At 37.6% G+C, this 17893-nt stretch overlaps 1 protein-coding gene across 5 annotated transcripts in view; it reads right to left on the bottom strand.

Moving 5' to 3' along the window:
- The window catches only part of LOC126293305 (aminopeptidase N-like), a 721098-nt gene that overhangs the window by 270546 nt on the left and 432659 nt on the right, over nt 1-17893 (bottom strand). For all 5 annotated transcript variants that reach the window (XM_049986440.1, XM_049986441.1, XM_049986437.1 and 2 more), the window contains 2 exons: nt 9469-9624; nt 5696-5876 (listed from right to left, as the gene is read on the bottom strand). In XM_049986440.1, the coding sequence (XP_049842397.1) occupies nt 5696-5876; nt 9469-9624 (337 nt within the window). The remainder of the gene's footprint in view (nt 1-5695; nt 5877-9468; nt 9625-17893) is intronic.

Raw genomic sequence — 17893 nt, 5'->3', positions numbered from 1 at the left:
AATTCAATGTGTTAAGTAAACTTTATATGCAGCAACATATTATGTAATATGCACTAAACAAAAAAATCACAGCAACCCCTGTTTTACATTGCAACCTTTTTGAAATTTCGCACAGTATCTTCCTTTCCTCCACACAAATATCACAATAACTATGGCCATTAATAAAACACTGGACATATCATCATGAAGCTGACATATAAAGCTATTAATACAGAAATGATTTTTTTTTTACTGAATAGTTTCTGTAAAATTGTTTGAGAGAGATGCAGGGCGTGTGTCTCGATTCCATCATTGCCAACCTGCTGAAAGGGGGCAAACACTATGAAGCGTCCCCTACTGAACAAACAAATGAACTCACCCTGTACTCTGGACAATGATTACTGTTCATCGGCCGCGAATTCTGTGCTGACTGTACATAACAAACATCCAAACAATGTCTCATCACCTGTCAACCAGGTCAGTAAAACAGAAAAAGTGGACAGTTTCAGGCAAACTTTGTGAAGTAATATATAGAGAAACTAGTGAAAGAGAAACCCATGATGGTAGGAGAGACGAGATGTCACTACTTTCCGTAGGATGCATTTTGTACATTAGAAACAAACACTCTCAATAAAAGCTAAACTTGCACACTAACACAGAACCAAAACCAAATGTCTAAATGCAAGTGAGGGCCTCAGAATGATAGGAAAGATTGGACAGGGAGAAATCGATTACTTTGAGTGCAGCGGGATACTTCAGAAAATTATTGGTCCTAAGATAACGGACAGAACAACAGACTGTGGAGAAGAAAATAGTTATACACGGACAATGAACAACTGATAGAGACAATAAGAAAATTATGATCCAAGATCTACAGATATTTGTTCAGTATAGATGCAACCTGACTAACAAAGCAGATTTTTATAGGCATAGAATCTCCAAGGAAGTATGAAAGAACTTCATGAACATTGGACTAATTCAAGAAGACACCTCTAACTCCTCATAGTACAGATCACTGAATGACAACTTTATAGGCTTCTGCAATCAGAAAAAGTGAACAGTGACGGGACAGAAAAGAGAAGACAGGTGGCCAGAGCAAGAATGAATCACTTCTGAGATACAAAAAAGGCTTGCAGATATACCTTACAATTACTTTATATGTTTTCCGACGACCGTAAAGGGGGAAGCGGATGCGGAGAGGGTAGCGAAACAGATGTATTTTATCCCCTTCCTCTTTTTTCCCTTTTGGCACTTGACTATGTGTGTTAATTTCATAATTTTGTGCTTTATAGATTAAAAATCACCTAGGAGAACTATGTAACATTTTACTATGTACTCACACTCTGTATTTATGAGTGTTAGTCTAAGGTTTTAACTAGCAACTTTATAGTTGCATAACTAATTTTGCTATTTGGTTGCAGGTATATTTATTCACCCTGATACACAATGAACACTGCTGTGCGAGCCAGAATAAAAGATTATTTTGGTTCCCCTAGCAGTCATAGTGCACAGATTTCAAAGCACATCATGACTGCAGGTACATATCTGAGAACAGACAAAACTAAGCACTGTAACTTCAGTTTTCAAGATGAATCATGTGACTAACTGTAACATATCCTCCAAATTTTATTATGTGAATACAGTTTTTGTGTTTGGTATGCATTTGCAATGCCATTCAATTTTTTAATCTACAGATAAGTACACACTAGTACGCAGAACCGAGTGATAGTCTAAAGAGATTGTAGAGAGACTGTCTATAGAAGCGCAGCTAGAAAATGTATTTAGAAAGTCTAGATACTTTGACTCGTGTATGCAATTCAGTACCTTATTCCTTGATATTTGCTAAATATGGCTGACCTTACTGGGATCGCAGTTTGTGCAGTGATGATAATCGACAGTGAAATAAATCAAAAGATAAGGCATTGACGGAAATGTGAATTGTCTGCAAAGAGCCTAGATTCAGCTGCAATTTGCTTTCAGCTTTGAAAGTTGGAGAAATACACTTTTTTCAACACAAATGACTGATACTTGATTTTTTTTTGTTCATGTCTTCAATAATCAACTTCTTCTCATTGCAGTGTTTGTATAAGAAATTACTAACTTCCCACAACCATGTCACCATGTGACATTTAACAAAAAGAAAAAGAAAAGTAATGAAAAACCAACGAAGGTTTTCCACAGTGCAAAAAGAGCAACATGTCCACACTATTAAAAGTCAAGCCACATTGTCTAAGAATTGTGTCTTGTCCCCCATTTCAAATGGGAGTCAAAAAGTTCTGCAATTTTGTTGCAAAAATGTATCTATAGACAAGAAATGTCTCTCAACTGTCTATATACAAAATCATTTGATTGTCCATATTTGTACCTTGGTTGGCTACCACGATGTTCAGTCTGGCTGTTATCGTAATATTCAATTCAGCTGTTGAGACACTTTTTTTTTAGTAGGTACCAGCAACCTGCTCCAGCTTCACAGTAAGTGTCTATGGCAAGTGACTTGTCTGTTACGTGTTAATTCTGTTTACAGCTCACCGCACAGAGTTATTAAAACTCCGGGAATAAAATTAGGCAATTGAATATCATAGCTTTCATACAGTGGGAATGATTTAAGAAGTGCATGCCAAGAAGGTTCTCAGGGATCATGAACATTACCTGTGCTATATATTACTGGCATCTGGAGTGGCATCTCATGACAACAATGGAACCTGCAAACTACCACACCTCGCGACTGCAATGCCAGTTCAGTGCGAGTTACAGCTGCTTGCTGGCTGCCCGACTGCATTGCCAGTTACATTTTCTTTGTGCCTTTTTCCCTTGTTTTACTTCACACTCCTTAAACATTACCTGTATTTTAAAAAAATGTTCTTATCAGCTTAATGTCTGAAACGATCTGCATTGAGCTCGTGCTGACCTCCGGGTACCAGCGTACCACTGCAGTGGGTGGTGGCCTGACACTTACCTCCTGAGACCACAAACATTGCTCATGAATCAATCTGTCTATTAGTGGACACTGCATCAAAATACATACAGTAGTTTCTGAGATTAGTCTTCACATACAGACAGAAAAATGCAGCACTGTGTAAGTGTGATTTCAAAGAATTCTGTCATTCACTGCTAGGTAGCAACAAAATTAACCCAACAGTTTATTTATTAGAAAGTACATCACACAAATGGCTTCCATCACATCTTGAGGAATGACCTCTTGTGTCTTGCCAGATTGCAGTTTTCAACTCAGCAGTATTGTTAAGTCACCAAGAAAAAACTTTGCTCTTCAGATGACCCCACAGAAAAAACAGGTTCTGAAATATCAGATAATATCACCAGCTATGGTATATCATAGAATCATTGTACTAATTGTCTGCCCCCAGTAGCTGAGTGGTCAGTGCAACAGAATGTCAATTATAAGGTCCCGGGTTCGATTCCCAACTGTGTCAGACATTTTCTCCGCTCAGGGACTGGGTGTTGTGTTGTCCTAATCATCAACATTTCATCCCCATCGACGCGCAAATCACCAAAGTGACGTCAAATCTAAAGACTAACACCCAGCGCACAGTCTACGCAACAGGAGGCACATGACTTTTTTTTATTTTTTTTACACTAATTGATGTCGAACATGGGGTCTCAGTGTAAATACTGAATTACGAGCCGTAAGGGTTGTAACCCCATCCTGCTGAAAAATAACACAATTAGATGGCAACGTCAATGCATCTGTGGACTGGAGAAATTATTAACCATGGCAATATACCACTCAAAACTGACACACATTGACCAGATGTTGTTGTCGTAAAAAATATATGTCCCAATGATTCCAATGAAGTGTGCAATAGCACACAAAACGACCTTTGGGCTAACCTCTCCTTTCATGAATAAGCTGCAGTTTTGTATCCGGGTAAGATCAGAAGCTTACTGACAAAACCATTTATTTGCCTCATCAGACATCACAAGATTTTCTGAGTAATGCCTAAACCTGTTTAATTATTCCCAGTAATGTTGTGCAGATATTGCACCTACTCACTTTATCTCCCACTTCTCACTGTTGGGCCACTTGAAGCTTATCAGGGTGAAACTTTAAATACTCACCATATAGCAGAGATGCAGAGTCAAAGATAGGCACAACAAAAAGACCATCAAAAAATAAGCTTTTGACCAAGAAGGCCTTTGTCAAAAATAGTGCTCTCTCTCTCTCTTTCAAACACACACACACACACACACACACACACACACACACACACACACACACACACACACACACACACACAAATACACAAAGAGTAGCGCATGCCATATTCCTAGATTTCCAGAAGGCTTTTGATGCTATTCCTCACAAGCAACTATTAATCAAATTGTGTGCATATGGAGTATCGTCTCAGATGCGTGACTGGATTCGTGATTTCCTCTCACAGAGGTCACATTTCGTAGTGATAGACGGTAAATCATTGAGCAGAACAGAAGTGATATCTGGCAATCTGGAATGTAGTGTCATAGGCCCTCTGCTGGTCCTGATTTACATAAATGATCTAGGTGATAACCTGAGCACCCCCCTTAGATTGTTTGCAGATGACGCTGTAATTTACCGTCTAGTAAAATCATCATGTCAATTACAAAATGATCTAGAGAGAATTTCTGAATGGTGCGGAAAGTGGCAGTAGGCATTAAACAAAGAAAAGTGCGAGGTCATTCACTAGGCTACTAAAAGAAATCTGATAAATTTTGGATACGATAAATCGCACAAATCTAAGGGCTGTCAATTTGACTAAATACCCAAGAATTACAATTACAAGCAACTTAAATCGGAAAGACCACATAGATAATATTGTGGGGAAGGCGAAACATAGAGTGCGCTTTGTTTCCAGAACACTTAGAAGATGCGACAAACCCACTAAAGAGACAGCCTACATTACCCTTGTCCATCCTCTGCTGGAATATTGCTGCGTGGTGTGGGATCCTTACCAGGTAGGATTGATGGAGGACATCAAAAAAGTGCAAAGAAGGGCAGCTCGTTTTGTGTCATCGCACAGTAGGGGTGAGAGAGTCAGTGTATGATACATGAGTTGGGATTGCAGTCACTGAAACAAAGGCAGTTTTCTTTTCCGCAAGATCTATTTGTGAAATTTCAATCCCCAACTGTCTCTTCCGAATGAGAAAATATTCAGTTGACACCACCTATGTAGGGAAAAATGATCATCATAATAAAATAAGAGAAATCAGAACTATAACGGAAAGATTTAGGTGTTACTTTTTCCCACATGCCATTCGAGAGTGGAATGGTAGAGAAGTAGTGTGAAACGTTCTACTTCCCATGTGCCATCCTATAATATGTACAGAAGGTAGTGTTACAATGTTCTGTGCATTAGATTAGTCTGTCCATTAGATCAGTAGGGATTGCTACCTGTAATTCTCCTTTTTCTTTTAATATGAGATTATGGCTATCACTGAAATATCAAAAGGAATAATGAAGACACTGTGGTCCATGACCTCACTGTTGATGAAATCATGAACTTTTTTGCCGCATGCATTTATAGTCTGGTGTTTATCTTGTGTTTGGCTCTTTAATATTACTGACAAATTTCAATCAGAATTAGTGTGGGTTCAAGGTGCATTTGCTGAATAATGAGAAAGCTACATTCATACATAGCCACAGTGACAGACTTCACTCGAAGTTATACGTTCCCAGAACCAGGCAAGTTACAACAATCATCATAAAAAGTAATGTACTCACAAAATCAGTCCCCAGATATTCGAGGTATGTGGCAAAGCCCTCATTCAGCCATATGTCAGTCCACCACGTCGGTGTGACGAGGTTACCAAACCACTGATGTCCAAGTTCATGAACTACGGTACTGGCTGCCTTCTCCAGGCTGTCTGTAGTTGTTTCTGGCCCAATGAGTACTTGTGTCTCCCTGAAAAAGAAGTCGCAAAAGTATTAATTCGTACACAGGGGAAATGATTACAATTCATTTTCAATTCAGCTGCAATGCAACAACAATTATGGTTGTAAATAACAAGACAGCTGAGGTGCTGAAATGTGAATCATCACTGGGTCTTATTATGATATACAAATGATAAACTATTGTTTGTGTTCAGATGTTTACCCTGGGAAACATTACACCATATCCTTCTCTTTTTTTTAAGGCTTCTGAGGGCAAAGCCATTCAACCTAAAATTATTCCAGATGAGGTGCCACTTCACATAGTAAAAGAACCGTGGCTGAATAAAACTGATGTTTCGGCCACAGCTGCAGTGCACTTACTCCTGCTCAGCTTGTCAAGATTCAGCTGCAAAATATGTATGGGATTTAGGTACACAATGTTGTTGTTGTTGTTGTCTTCAGTTCTGAGACTGGTTTGATGCAGCTCTCCATGCTACTCTATCCTGTGCAAGCTTCTTCATCTCCCAGTACCTACTGCAGCCTACAACCTTCTGAATCTGCTTAGTGTATTCACCTCTTGGTTTCCCTCTGCGATTTTTACCTTCCATGCTGCCCTCCAGTAACAAATTGGTGATCCTTGATGCCTCAGAACATGTCCTACCAATTGATCCCTCCTTCTAGTCAAGTTGTGCCACAAACTCCTCTTCTCCCCAATTCTATTCAATACCTTCTCATTAGTTATGTGATCTACCCATGTAATCTTCAGCATTCTTCTGCAGCACCACATTTCAAAAGCTTCTATTCTCTTCTTGTCTAAACTATTTATCGTCCATGTTTCACTTCCATACATGGCTACACTCCACACAAATACTTTCAGAAACGACTTCCGGACACTTAAATCAATATTCTATGTTAACAAATTTTTCTTCATTAGAAACGCTTCCCTTGCCATTGCCAGTCTACATTTTATATCCTCTCTACTTCGACCATCATCAGTTATTTTGCTCCCCAAATAGCAAAACTCCTTTACTACTTTATGTGTCTCATTTCCTAATCTAATTCCCTCAGCACCACCCGACTTAATTCGACTACATTCCCTCTTTTGCTTTTGTTGATGTTCATCTTATATCCTCCTTTCAGGACACTGTCCATTCCGTTCAACTGCTCTTCCAAGTCCTTTGCCGTCTCTGACAGAATTACGATGTCATCGGCGAACCTCAAAGTTTTTATTTCTTCTCCATGGATTTTAACACCTACTCCGAACTTTTCTTTTGTTTCCTTTACTGCTTGCTCAATATATAGATTGAGTAGCATCGGGGAGAGGCTACAACCCTGTCTCACTCCCTTCCCAACCACTGCTTTCCTTTCATGCCCTTCGACTCCTATAAATGCCATCTCCTTTCTGTCCAAATTGTAAATAGCCTTTCCCTCTCTGTATTTTACCCCTGCCACCTTCAGAATTTGAAAGAGAGTAATCCAGTCAACATTGTCAAAAGCTTTCTCTAAGTCTACAAATGCTAGAAACGTAGGTTTGCCTTTCCTTAATCTTTCTTCTAAGATAAGTCGTAGGGTCAGTATTGCCTCACATGTTCCAACATTTCTACGGAATCCAAACTGATCTTCACCGAGGCCAGCTTCTACCAGTTTTTCCATTTGTCTGTAAAGAATTTGTGTGAGTATTTTGCAGCTATGACTTATTAAACTGATAGTTTGGTAATTTTCACATCTGTCAACACCTGCTTTCTTTGGGATTGGAATTACTACATTATTCTTGAAGTCTGAGGGAATTTCGCCTGTCTCATACATCTTACTCACCAGATGGTAGAGTTTTGTCAGGCCTGGCTCTCCCAAGGCTGTCAGTAGTTCTAATGGAATGTTGTCTACTCCCGGGGCCTTGTTTCGACTTAGGTCTTTCAGTGCTCTGTCAAACTCTTCACGCAGTATTGTATCTCCCATTTCATCGTCATCTACCTCCTCTTCCATTTACATAATATTGTCCTCAAGAACATTGCCCCTGTATAGACCCTCTATATACTCCTTCCACCTTTCTGCTTTCCCTTCTTTGCTTACAACTGGGTTTCCATCTGAGCTCTTGATATTCATACAAGTGGTTCTCTTTTCTCCAAAGGTCTCTTTAATTTTCCTGTAGGCAGTATCTATCTTACCCCTCGGGAGATAAGCCTCAACATCCTTACATTTGTCCTCTAGCCATCCCCGCTTAGCCATTTTGCACTTCCTGTCAATCTCATTTGTGAGTCGTTTGCATTCTTTTTTGCCTGCTTCACTTACTGCATTTTTATAATTTCTCCTTTCATCAAGTAAATTCAGTATCTCTTCTGTTACCCAAGGATTTCTACTAGACCTCATCTTTTTACCTACTTGATCCTCTGCTGCCTTCACTATTTCATTCCTCAAAGCTACCCATTCTTCTTCTACTGTATTTCTTTATCCCATTGCTGTCAATTGTTCCCTTATGCTCTCCCTGAAACTCTGTACAAACTCTTCAGTTTTAATCTACAGTTCATAACCAATAGATTGTGGTCGGAGTCCACATCTGCCCCTGGATATGTCTTACAATTTAAAATTTGGTTCCTAAATATCTGTCTTACCATTATATAATCTATCTGACTTCTTTAATTTCTATGATGTTTTGGTTACTGTTATTATCAAATCTGTGATTCAGACTAGAGCAACGTACGGGTGAGAGGTATTATTTATACATTACCACATGACAAAAATAAAAACAATGCATGAACTAAGAACTTGCAAGTTATGGTGAGTGAATTTTGATCATCTTCTGTCATGTTGTAATGTATAATTAATTACCGCCTTTCATTCGTTTGTTCTTTTAATCTTACAACAATATTATGAAAAGGATAGTTGCTACTCACCATACAGCAGAGATGCTGAGTTGCAGATAGGTTCAACAAAAAGACAAAGACACACGCACTCTCGACTGCAGTCTCTTGTGTGTCAGAATAGTGTCCGTGTGTGTGTGTGTGTGTGTGTGTGTGTGTGTGTGTGTGTGTGTGTGTGTGTGTGTGTGTGTTCTATCTCTGTCAAAGACCTTTTTGGCCAAAAGGTCATATTCTAAATGCTGCAGCTCTCTGCGACTCATCGTCTTGGCTATATGGCGAGTAGCAACTATCCTTTTCATAATACTGTTACATTCCATCCTGAATTTTCTTTTAAGCTTAATCACATATCTCATGAGGGCAGTACCAGTAACCGAACTGCCATTGTAGATAAAGAAATACATTAACTAATCCAGGTGGCTTTATTTACAAGAATCCATAATGACTACTGTCTCATTTAGGAAAATTACTTAATTTTTAAGTTTGTGAGAACCTATCAATAAAGTCATTCCAAGCATTTAATTGCTGCACAATGGTCTCTCTTGTTTCTTTTTCTTCCACCTATTTTCCCATCATCATCCAACATTATGTGCAAGTAAAAATACTCATAGAAATAAAACTACTTTCCAGATAGCATAAAAGAATTTGTAGAGGCTATTTATTTACAACACATGTTATTTTCAAATGTTAGTTTATAAAGACAGGACCAATACTATCATTATAGATGTATATCACTGATAAATAAAATGAAAATTTGAAAAATCTCACCAGTATGTAACGAGGCCCCAGTTTTCCATGCCACCGTACTGGAAGTCAGGAATAGCAGCAAAATCCATTTTTGGCAGAGGATAAGCTACTCCAAAGTAGTCCGCATAGAAGTTGAGTATTTTTCGTGTCACACTGAGTGCGTAATGCGCCTGCTTTCTGCAAAGTAGTATTTAATAAGAGTTCAATGTCAAAGATTTCAAACTAAGCTACATGCAACAGCAGAAGTTCATACATGAAATAATGGAATTCAGGACGGTATATGGCAGCAACATCATATTTAAAGCAATCTAACAACATATGTAGATAAAACATCATCAACATTAATAACAAATGTACAGCTACAAATGATTTCTAGAAATAATGGAAGCAATGTGCTTGATTGCACTGCAGAACAATACAGCTGTGGTATAATGTGTCATATATCCCATACACAATACTGTTATTTATTGCTGAATTGTTGGTATACTTAACATTCATTAAAGTCTGCGTGTAAATAAGAAATGTACTGTAAGAAATTAATGTTGTCTTCCAAACTATGACTTATTTTTTAAAAAAAATGTAAACAGTATGTGTCTAGCTATTTACATATGTTTCATTTATTAACTTATCACAGAAATTTACTCACTCATGAAGAAATATCATATTGCAAGAAAACTACTATTTGGAAGTATTTATACATAGGCCTACTTTGAATGCAAGGAAACAACTAATACGAGTGTTACATTGTAAGAAATACTGCAACCAGCCCCAAGTTCTTTACTGCACCATTACTAGCTTTGAGCCTGAGCTTATCATCAAATGGTAGTGCTGACTTCTTTGTGTAGGTAAGTGCCAAACTATGTAACCACAAAAAAAAAAAATGTGTTTTGGATGCATATGTAAAACTTGCAAGGAAGTAAATGCTCCCATCTAATGAAGGGCTCAGGCCAAAAACTAGTAAGGGTACAATAAAATTATCTAAAAAAAACTTATGGCTGGTTGCAGTATTTCCTACGGCGTAATTTATGGAAACAACTGCAGGTTCTCTAATCAAAATGGATAAAATAGTAAGAGTGCATTTCTGATAGTATGCTCATATTGCTCCATATTTGTTCTGCTCTCAATGAAGATAAATGGCCAGTGAGTACAGAAATACCACACAAAATGGAAAATGATTTTTTTTTAATATCAATCGAAATATAAGTCCAATATTTACAAGCAAGAAAAGACTGAGAAAAATATTTTCCAGTGGATTATGAAATGAGATAATGGATTAGGTAGTTTATAGGATGTTGTTGTTATGATGATTTATGTAAAGGATCTACAGATTTTAAATACAAGATTTTTTCTTCAGTATTTATTTATTTATTTGCTTACAGTGAAACAAGTTACACGTCAAGCTCATTTTGGCTTTTTCCCAATATCAAGAGTACCTGTGAAGATGGTATAATAGGTATAATATTGTTGCTTACAGCTATGTTAGTATACACTGATGAGCCAAAATATTATGATCACCTGCTTAATAGCTTATTTCCGTCTCTGGAGCAAAATACATCACCAATTCTGCATATCAGGTTTGTGGAGGTATGTGGGCATTAGACATCTACATACAGATCAGGGAATTTCTGTAAATAACAGGCCACTGATCTGCGTACATGGTGTTGGTGCCTGATAGCAGCCCAGATGTGTTCCATAAGATTTGCATCAGGTGAATCTGATTGCCGAGACATCAACGTGAGTTCACTATAATGCTCTTCAAACCACTGTAGCACATTTCTGGCTCCGAGGCAAGCACAATTATACTACTGAAAGGTAACATCACCGGCAGGGCAGATATCAGGTGTGAACGGATGCAGGTGGTTCGCAGCTGTCAGTATGTCTATTGATTACTACTATAGGTCCCGTGCAAGCATGGGAGAATGTCTTCCATAGTGTAGTAGATTACATGGGTAGATCACATAACTAATGAGGAGGTATCGAATAGAATTAGGGAGAAGAGGAGTTCGTGGCACAACTTAACTAGAAGAAGGGGTCAGTTGGTAGGACACATTGTGAGGCATCAAGGGATCACCAATTTAGCATTGGAGGGCAGCGTGGAGGGTAAAAATCATAGAAGGAGACCAAGAGATGAGTACACTAAGCAGAGTCAGAAGGATGTAGGCTGCAGTAGGTACTGGAAGATGAAGAAGCTTGCACAGTATAGAGTAGCATGGAGAGCTGCATCAAACCAGTCTCAGCAATGAAGACCACAACAACAACAACAGCGTAGTACTGCTCCCACCAGCCTGCGTTCAGGATGTGCTCTATATTTCGAGCCACCGTTCAGCTCACTGCTGGCATTTATGGAGAAGACCATCAACCTTGTATAGCAACAATGTGATTTACCTGAAGAACCGATACATTTCCACTGATTGACAGTAAAATCCACGTGGTACCATGCCCAATGCAATTGTAATTGATGATGTTGCTGAATCAACATGTGAGAACATCTGCTACAGAGCTCTGTATTCAACAATATACGATGAGCAGTGTGTTCTGAAACACTTATGCATGCACCAGATTTGTGTCCTTTCGGCAGAGATGCCACAGATCATCATCTATCCTACTTTAAAGTGCAGACAAGCCTGTGAAATCCACATTCAGTGAAGAGTCGTTGACATTCAACCATTTAGTGCCTAGTGTAATTTCACTGTCCACATACCTCTTTCCGTAGATGCTCACAACAGTAGCATGTGATAATTCCACCAGCATCCCCATTTCCGAGACTCTCATTCACAGGCTCTGTGTAATTACAATCTGCCCTTTGTCAAAGTTGCTTATCTCAATGTATTTCCACTTAAGCAATCCGTATCTTTGCTAGGGCGATCCACCATCCATGTCTACTCTGCTTTCTTACTTTTGTTACCAGGTCACATACCCGCAATGCCACCAGGTGGCATCCAATGTCGTGGTGGGCACTGTTCGTAATGTTTGTCTCTCTTGTGCCTTACCTTGTATGATGTGGCCCATTAGGCATTTTGGAGAGTACATGGCGGTTGTCTTTCTGTTATGATATGATCACAATATTTATTTGTGATCTTGAAAAATAATTTTTGACAGCTTCAGTTCCAGTTATCTGTACGTTTACAATGGAATTTCTATCCTATGGAAAGTCTGTTACTACATTTAATGTTTTGGAGATAGTATTTTTGTGGTTTTTGCATAAATGATAAGTGTTCTACTGTTTATTGTGATGATTAACTCTTTTTCTTTTGTAATATCAATAAAATTTTCAAGTTATTTTTTATGTTTAAAAGTCTGTTTTTCATTGAGGATGTCATCTGAGGATTTTCTGAATGTGTGTAAATTTTCATTTCCTCCAAAATGTTGGTTGTACGTCCATTAAGTACTTTAAGGGCATTTTCAAAATTTTCTGGTTTATGTTCTTGACTTTTTAAATGTGAGTAAAATGTGGATTGGTTGCTTTTGCAGCTTCGTGTGTATTGTTTAAATCTAATTACGAAATTCCTGCCTGCCTGCCTGTTATAAAATTTATTGCAGTCTTCACAAGGAAGTTTGTAGATGCCTGGATTTTTCTTTCTCTTATTTTTGCTGATTGTACTTTGGCTTTCAAATTGTTATTTGTACAAAACAATAATTTTAATTTTGTTTTCTTAAATTATATGTTCATCTTTTCTGATATTTTCCCCATGTATGGTATTGTAACATAGGTAGGTTTACTTCTGAATATTTGTTCTCTTTTTAATGTTATTTCTTTATGTATGCCATCTGTTCTTGGTTTTATATGTGTTTCATATAATTTTAGCACTATTTTGGGGCTGAAGTTATTTTATTGTCTTATGTATTGTTGCATCTTTACTTCATTTTGTATTGCAGTACTACCAAAATGTAAATTTAACATTCTATAATCACGATTTGAAATATGCATATTTTTTATTTATTGTAATGCCAGTGACAACAACTTTTCTATGTATTTCAAATTGGTAATAGTTGTTTTTGTTGGTTATTCTTATGTCTAAAAATTTTTTATGAATTTTCAAAACCTGATACCTGTAAAGTGAGTTTGCTTTGTTAAACCATAACTAATTCATTCAAATACAGGGCATATAAATGCTTGTTATGCGACCAAATATCACTTCATTTCATGATGCTGGATAGAAATCCTGTTATTTTCATAATAAACTGAAGGCAGATAATTTTACAATCTGTTTTGTAATGTCACAATTTTGTAATTTTATACTGAAGATCACTTATTGTAATTCAAATAACCTCCATGATTCATCAAATCGTGTTTATAAAACATGGATCTGTAATAGATCAACACAGATTAAGAGGCAAGAAATTGACCAAAATAATTAGTTGTTATGAAACAAAATTATGACTTCTCAGACTTATATTCACGGAACTACAGTATGAAGGCAGGAAGGTGGTATAGCAGGTTGCATAAACAGTGGCACCTCGATTTATAGATTCAATTAGATTAGATTTACTTTCATTCCAATTAATCCGTAGTGAGGAGGCCCTCCAGGATATAAACATGTCAGAAAAACAACAATACATGACAAATATTTACAACTCAAACAAATAAGCTAATGTACCATTCCACAGGTCCCAAGTGGAATACTCGTCATTTTTTAATGAACACTATATAAAAGAATCATTTTACAAATACTAATGCACTGAATTTAACATTTTTTTTTATTATTAATAAGGTAGTAAATGTGTAATACAACTACTATAATATTTATTTGCATTGAACACATTACTGCACTGAAATGGTGCAGAAGTTAGATTGTACTCTCTCTCTCTCTCTCTCTCTCTCTCTCTCTCTCTCTCTCTCTCTCTCTCACACACACACACACACACACACACACACACACACACACACACACACACACACACACACACTTATTAACAATGAACACATTACTTCACTGAAATTGTGCATTTCATTGGTTGTTAAGCTTTTTATGGCTGCTGGCAAGTTATTGAAAATGTGTGTTCCTGAATAATGCACACCTTTTTGTACAAGATTAAGTGGCTTTAAATCCTTGTAATGACAATTCTTATTTGTAGTATTGATGCCATAAATTGGGCTGTTGATTTGAAAAAGTGACATATTTTAATGACAAATTTCATTAAAGAATAAATATATTGGGAAGCAGTAGTTAGTATCCCTAGTTCCCTAAACAGGCTTCTGCAGGATGTTCTCAAGTTCACACCACATTTAACTCTTACTGCACATTTTTGTGCCCCGAAAACTTTAGCTTGGCTTGATGAATTACCCCAAAAAATAATCCCACATGACAGTATGGAATGAAAGTAAGCATAGTATGCCAGCTTTTTCATTTTTTATATCCCCTATGTCTGACACAATTCGCATTGCAAATAGAGATTTGTTAAGATGCTGTGGTGTGCTTTTCCCAGTTGAAGCACATTTTAGCACATACATGAAATGTGGTGTTATGCACCCTAAATCTAAATAACAATTAAACCTAGCCTAATCTGAAAAGACTATCATAGGTATATCACTTTGGGAGTAATGCAGCACAAGTTCAAGAAATTGCTTCTAACAGAAGTGATAAACTGCTGCTACACATACACGCACAAGCATTTGATTAACAGGTAATGAACCTTATTTAGCTGTCTTGCCACAGTTAACACCATATTTTGCTGCACTTCTTACAAAAGACAACTACGCAAAGTCAATGTTTTTCTCAGTTCCTGATACTGTTGTGGGTGAAGAAAAACCTTACCACAATCAGCTCCAAAAGGGTGTAGAAACACCAGACCAAATTCATTACTGTCTCAGTAACAGAACTTAATTTTTGCTTGTCCTTGTTCAAATGCAGATCTACAATCCTTTATGTTCTTTTACAAATATGTATGCACAGCACGTCACTGCTACAAACTGACAAACAAGAAAGCTTTCCAAATTATAATTTTTAGAAATTTAAATTCCAAGAGAGAGAGAGAGAGAGAGAGAGAGAGAGAGAGAGAGAGAGAGAGAGCACAGCATACTGAAAATATAGTTCTCATTTTTCATCATTTCATTCATGAACACACTATAAATGTTTCAAAAATCTGAGACAAATGATAGCTTCCAGAACAAATGTTTAAAATATTTATTTCATCCAGCAAAAGAAAGGAAAGGGAGGGGGGGGGGTTAAAAGTATTCAAGGCTTCACTAGGAAAGCTGCAAAGAATGAGGCAGATGAGACTGCTCTTGTCCTCTTTCATTGTGTCCATTTTGACCCATGCACAGCTCAAGATTCGTGCTAGGTCCTCGGAATTTCAAATTTTGGTGAGTGCTTACTTACCAAATGAATTCTGGTGGGTTTCTAAAACGGCTGATGTAAGACATATTTGCAATGTCATACAACTTGATGTATTATAAACTGTATGATCTCTAGAAAATAGCTTTTTTTTATCTGAGTGTGTTTTGAGTATAGATTTAAAAAAAGTCAAAATGGAAAACTGAAGTTGTATTTTTCTTAGGATTGGGTAGGGTAAGCGCATAGCTGTGCACTATAGGAAGCACTCTTTGGTCCTTTCATTCAGTTTAGTGAGCCATTCCTTGACACCTGTTTCTTCACAAGCAGCCTACTCTATATGATATAAACACACATATTTAATATCATATATCGTTTTCCATGTTGTGTCCTGGACAATAAATTATTGCTTTTCTACAAGGTGTACAACTTTGTTCTGCCATTTGCCGAGAGATGGCTACAACGGTAAGTAGCGGTCGAAAGAAACAGATCACAGACATCACGCAGTTAGCTTGGACCTCGGTCATTATAAACTCATTCAAACATTAGTCGATTTGTATCTGCATGATAAAGTTGTTCTTGATTGAAAATGTCAGTTTACGAGCCTAATTCTCATCATTTGCGGAAGGTGTTACTGTTTTGTTTCAATACGAAGAAAACAGCGGCTGAGTCTCATCAAATGCTCTCAAGTACGTATGGTAAGGATGCTATTAGTGAAAGGATGTGTCGCGAGTGGCTTCAGCACTTCAAGAATGGTGATTTTAACATTGTAGACCGGCACAGAGGCGGAAGAGAGAATGTTTTTGAAGATGCAGAATTGGAGACATTGACTAGTGAAGACTCGTGTCAAACTGAAGAAGAATTGGCACGATTAGTGGGAGTGACACAGCAAGACATTTCAAAATGTCTCAAGGCTATGGGCTTGATTCAGAAAGAAGGAACTTGGGTCCCCTGTGAGCCGAAACCGAGAGATTTTGAACACCATTTGTGTGTTTGTGAATAGTTGCTTCAGAGGCAAAAATGGGGACGAAAAATAGGTTCTTTACGATAACCCTAAACGGAAAAAATCATGAGGATATCCCGGCCATGTTTCCACGTTGATGGCCACACCAAATATTCACGGCTCCAAGATCATGCTCTGCATTTGGTGGGACCATCTCAGCATCATCTACTATGAGGTATTGAAACCAAGTGAAACAATCACAGGCGCTTGTTAGCAAACACAATTAATTCTTTGAGCAGAGCATTAAAAGACAAACGGCCACAATACAGCGAGAGGCACAATAAAGTGATTTTGCAGCACAACAACGCTCGACCACATGTTGAAGAAGACATCAAAATGTATTCTCCAGACTTTGCTTCCTCTGATTATCACCTATTTAGATCAACGGCACACGGCCTGGCTGAGCAATACTTCCGATTTCATCACAAATTGGATAGATTCGTGGATTGTTTCAAAAGATGAACAATTTTTTTGAAGCGGGATTCATACACTGCTCAAAAGATGGGAGAAAGTAGTGGCCAGTGACTGAAAGTGCTTTGAATGATACATGTGCAACCAACTAATTTCATTAAAGCCTCAAATGTTTGGGGAAAACACAGCAGAAGAAAAGTTGTACACCTTGTATTTTTATGTGGTATCCATGAATATACTTTCATAATACTGACATTACTATTTAAATTTAACACAAAAATAAGAAATTAAGTGTTATCTCTCAATTTTGCTTGGAGTGACTGACTACTAGTGTGTTTCTACGTGTTCTGCCGAGTTTTTTCACTTTCATGAAAAATATTTTGATGACTGACCAAACTGTCTTCTCTCAGTGCTCTGAGTATTGATGTTACATGTACGAATTGCTTGGACTGAAACCAGACTGTCCGTCTCATGCCACTATTTACAGCCAAGTTTGATACCCAATGATCATGAGACCCTTTGACACTAGTTTGTTTTTCAGAAGTCACACTGATATTCCGTGAAACCCAAATTCTGTCAGCATTTTCCAACTGAGTGGAACCCAAGTGTTAAAAAATCCTTGAGTGGGCTGTTTCTTATGCTGCAATCTGTCCCCACCTGTGTAATTATTCCCATACCTTGCAGCACTTTCCTGCAGTGCGACGTAATCTGTCATGTTCCAGAGCACTTTTCTCAAATAATGTGATGGTTGTGATTGTTA

The sequence above is a fragment of the Schistocerca gregaria genome, chromosome 10 (assembly GCF_023897955.1).
Source record: "Schistocerca gregaria isolate iqSchGreg1 chromosome 10, iqSchGreg1.2, whole genome shotgun sequence".
NCBI classification, from domain to species: domain Eukaryota; kingdom Metazoa; phylum Arthropoda; class Insecta; order Orthoptera; family Acrididae; genus Schistocerca; species Schistocerca gregaria.
This window is presented reverse-complemented; position numbering and strand designations above follow the sequence as displayed.